Below are 4,581 nucleotides of genomic sequence, written 5' to 3'. Positions count from 1 at the left end.
TCTATATATATATCAACAATTCTCTCAGAAGATCTCATTGTGCATCTTGAAACAGTACTGAACAGATAGACTAAACAACATAGATTGAAGCCTGCATTTCTCAACCAAGGTGCCTTGCCTACCGTTTTGCTGTGGAAAGAGACAATACAGAGACAATACACACCCTCTCCCATTGGCCGGCGGTGCACAGGCATCACCCTTGTGAATTGTCTAGTTTATTATTATTATTTAGCTGCATGCTATTGGAGAGACATAGGTAAAATGGCCGAACAGCAGGAGGGGGTTGTGTTGTACAAGGACCAGTTCTGCTGTTCTATCTGTCTGGACCTTCTTAAGGAACCAGTCGCGATCCCCTGTGGACACAGTTACTGCAGCAGCTGTATTGGAGATTGCTGGGACCAGGATGAGAAGAAGGGAGTCTACAGCTGTCCCCAGTGCAGGCAGAGCTTCAATCCCAGGCCCTCACTGAAGAAAAACACCATGCTGGCAGAGGTGGGTGGCTCGATGAGCAGGTTGGCACCTTGCATGGCTCTGCCGTCGGTGTGTGAATGTGTGAATGAATGGTAGAATGTGAGGAACAAATTGTAACGTGCTTTGGATAAAAGCACTATATAAATGCACCATTTACCAGTTTAAGAGGGGAACAGATGACCTATGGCCCAAAACTGGGGGAGGGCCCTCAGTGTCTTTACTAAAAGGTTTGTTTTAAAATGTTTTAAAAGTTCAAAAAAGGTGTTTTTTTCCCTGAGCCTTTTGTCCTATGAACATTTTAAACATAAGGGCATTTTTTTTTTAAACTTTCTTTTTGAGCGTTTATCGCTTTTCTGGTCAAGCATGACCGACAGATACAGGGTGAAACGGGAAATAGAGCAGGAGAAGACATTCTGGCAAATGACGGCGGGTCCGGGAATCGAACTCGGAGTCCACCAGATCCGTGACGCAGCACGGTTTTCCCCGACGCAGAGATAGCGCCGAGATATGCGGTGAGCTACTGGAGCTCCCCTCATAAGGGCATTTTTAATGTGCGATAATACCAATGCTAACCATACTAATCCTCATACAGTGTTCCTACACATTTCAGAACTTTTTTCCTGGCCTACATTTCTTTGATTGAATCAGAAGTTTTTGGTCAGTGTGCAATATGAAGTATTGGCACTGACCCCCCCCCCATGTACATGAAGAGAGACAGAAACACATGTAATTTCTCATTGCAGATGTATTGTTTTCCTTGTTTTGTGGTTTTGATTGGTTGATTGATTGATTGAAAATTGTATTAACAGATTGCAGAATGGGTACAATACAGTACAGCTCAATACACACAATTGTTAAGGGGATGCAGACCAGAGAAAGACTTTCGTCTTGTTTACATCAGGGTCCCCCATTTTCAATTCATCATAACATATATGACATACATGACATACAGATAGACAGTACTGCTACATCTATACATTTATGACATACCAGATTTACAAATACAGTACGGTTTGTGATACAAAAAGCAAAAAATAAATAAAAGAGTTTACATTTGACGAAGAAACTGTACATTGGAGGTGGGGGGGGGGGGGGGGGTTGGGTAGGTGGGGTGGGGTGGGGGGGACTGTACATTGGAGGTGGTTGGGTGGGTGGGGTGGGGGGGATGGGTAGGCGGGGTGGGGGTAACTACATTGGATTATCGACCCTTACTTGGTCGTGTATTACTGGGTTAGGACATTTACTGTACATTGGAGGGGGTTGAGTTAGGACATTTACAGGTGCCAGTTTCGAATTGCAGTCTCCCGTAGAGCTCCCTCTGGTGTTGTGGTCGTGGTATTCACTGACCTTTGGGAAGTATTTTGACATGTACATGGGTACCTTAGTCGTGTAGTGTGTCTTGTAGACCAGGCCCATTGCAAGTTGCTGTACTCTGTCGTCTACTCTAAGCCATCCTAGGTTGTCAAAGTGGGCAGGGGTGAGGTGGGTTCTAGGGAAAGGTCAAGTAGTAGTCTGACCAGTTTGTTTTGTGATGTTTGTAATTTAGTTTTTAGCGCCTTTTAGGTGCTTTGGTACCATGAGGTGCAAGCATAGTCGTAGTACCCTTGAATAAGTGCTCCTGCCAGGTGCCATGGTCATCAGTGACTGAGCCGTCCTCCTTCTGTCCTAGGTGGTGGAGCAGCTGAAGAGGACAGGGGGCCAGCAGGCTTCTGCCTCTGCTGCTCTGACCTACGCCGGACCAGGAGACGTGGCCTGTGATTTCTGCACTGGAACCAGATGCCACAAGGCCCTCATGTCTTGCCTGGTGTGTCTGGCTTCTTTCTGCGAGACCCACCTCCAACCTCACCACAGTATCCCCGTGTTGAAGAAGCACAAGCTGGTCAAAGCCGCGGCCCGACTGCAGGACAAGATGTGTTCTAGTCACAACAAGCTGCTGGAGGTCTACTGTCGTACGGACCAGCAGTGTATCTGTTATCTGTGCACCATGGATGAACATAAAGGCCATGACACGGTGTCAGCTGCAGCAGAGAGGACTGAGAAACAGGTAGGACCAGAAAATCTACTTCATGACGAAGATCACATTTAAAGAATGAGGAAGGTCCACAATGAACAAAGGTGTTTAATTAGATCATCACGAAACACAAGTGAAACGATTACTGAGGAAAATAGTGTATAAGAATTTGAGAAGGTAAACAATGTAATCAAAGGTGCAGATGAGGGTGTGAGGGCTGGAGGAATCCTGCATGCAGCCCAACGAGGGGGCGTGCCGTTTTTCTCCTTCACGCACCTGATGGGAGTTTGCGATCAGCTCGGGAGAGTACTAGTATTGCAGACTGCCCTCCACTCCTGGTGGGGTCGTGTAGGGACGAAAAAGATTCCTGTTACTTTTTTCCAAGCCTGTTCGCCCGTTAAAGGCACAGTGCCGCCTTTTTTTGTGTTCATGGACTTTGATGTTTTTACCCCCTTAAAGGCTGAGTGCCGCTTTTTTTGTATATAATAAATCATGCCCTTGTTTTGGCTAACTCTGATTACCTGTCTGTGTCGTGCAATTGGGGTCGCATTACAAACCATAACAGAGGTTATGCATAACATATGCATAACATAACATAACATAACATAACATAACATAACATATGGCATATCAGTTATATTATATGTTGCAATAAAGAATTAGAATTGGTAGCATTTGTGCGAGTGTGTGTGCGTGTGTGTGTGAATCCGCACATTATCTCACAAACTATAGGGCTGATCAGCCTGTGCTTTGAAGCAGAACGTTACAGAGGCATGAGTGTGTGGGAACATGTTTCACGTCAGGCAACAGGAATTTCCAGCATTCTCCATTGACTTTTATTTAGTCCCTCTGTGGAGAGTTTATGGTTCACCTTTTTACCACCAGAGAGACAACGCCTTTTGCTCGGCATTCACAGGAGTCAGCACAAACCAAGTGCAATGGCCAAGCCTCACCCAGTGCGATCTCATCAACAGCCCAATTGTTTTACTTGGCAACAGCTTGGGGCAATGATTATCATTTAGAAAATTACAATATATAAATTAGACATTTTGGGAGTGAGGAGTTCATTTTGTGATAGGCTGGAAGCACATCTCTCGTTTTCCAGTAACCAGCTAGTGTTACTCAGTTGTGTTTTGAGAAATCATGACATGACTTGCAGACTTCTGGTTGGGCAGAGTAAACGCCTCTGTACATTTCCAAACGCAAATGTATTGGAAGCAACTTGTGTATGCTAATGGCACATCAATCCCAATGAAAACCACAAACTGCAAGAAAGCACTTGTGACTCACACACCTCCTGAATAGGCCACAAGAGACAATATAAAACATATGTACAGATGCCATACCTCCTTCACTCATTGGGGGGACATATTTATTCCCAACTATATAGCATGTCGCGGACATAATGTGCTCCAACGAGTACCCATTCTAGTTTGTTACTGTTTTGTCATCTGCCATGTTTAAACAAGATGCAATTACCTTTCATGGCCACAGGGTGCCAATCTTACACTATAGATAAAGCTGTCTCTAGTGTAGCTTTAAATGAAGTCCCTAACTAAAACTCTTCTTCCTACGTTGATTTGTTCCAGAAACAGCTGGGGGAGAGTCTTTTCAAAGTCCAGGAGAGAGTCCAGGAGAGAGAGAAGGAGCTGAAAGCACGCAGACTGGCTGTGGAGACACTGAAGGTGAGGTCATATGAAACTGGACTTTGAAGAAGAAGTCTTTATTTGTAGCACATTGCTACATCGCCATGCAGCGAACACACACATGTGTAACAGTGTATTGCACACCAAAGCTACCTAGCATGTCCTATATGCTCTGTAAATAACTATGTACAGATACCGAGATGTCACACCATGTTACCTGTTACCTGTTATTGCACAATGTTTTTTTATTGGATTCTATTATATGTTGTACCACTGTATTGCACATTGTTGCGGGCAAGACCACCCGCATTTCATTGTATACTTGTATGCCGTGACAAATAAAACTCTTGACTTGACTTGACTTGACTTGACATGCGAGATGGGTGACACATAGGACACACATGCATTTTTTTGGCATTCAGTCGTCTGGTAATCTGAAGGTTCCCGGTTCGA

General features: G+C 44.7%; 1 protein-coding gene across 1 annotated transcript in view; it reads left to right on the top strand.

The window, feature by feature from the left end:
* Positions 1-261: 261 nt before the first annotated feature.
* Positions 262-4,581, top strand: part of LOC311226177 (E3 ubiquitin-protein ligase TRIM47-like) — a gene marked incomplete at both ends in the record, with an annotated part of 12,613 nt that continues 8,293 nt past the window's right edge. Inside the window, 3 exons of the mRNA XM_084311548.1 lie at positions 262-492; positions 2,141-2,515; positions 4,072-4,167. Coding sequence (XP_084167674.1) covers positions 262-492; positions 2,141-2,515; positions 4,072-4,167 — 702 coding nt within the window. The remainder of the gene's footprint in view (positions 493-2,140; positions 2,516-4,071; positions 4,168-4,581) is intronic.

The sequence above is a fragment of the Notolepis coatsorum genome (genome assembly GCF_963971535.1).
Source record: "Notolepis coatsorum genome assembly, chromosome: 1".
NCBI lineage: Eukaryota > Metazoa > Chordata > Actinopteri > Aulopiformes > Paralepididae > Notolepis > Notolepis coatsorum.
This window is presented reverse-complemented; position numbering and strand designations above follow the sequence as displayed.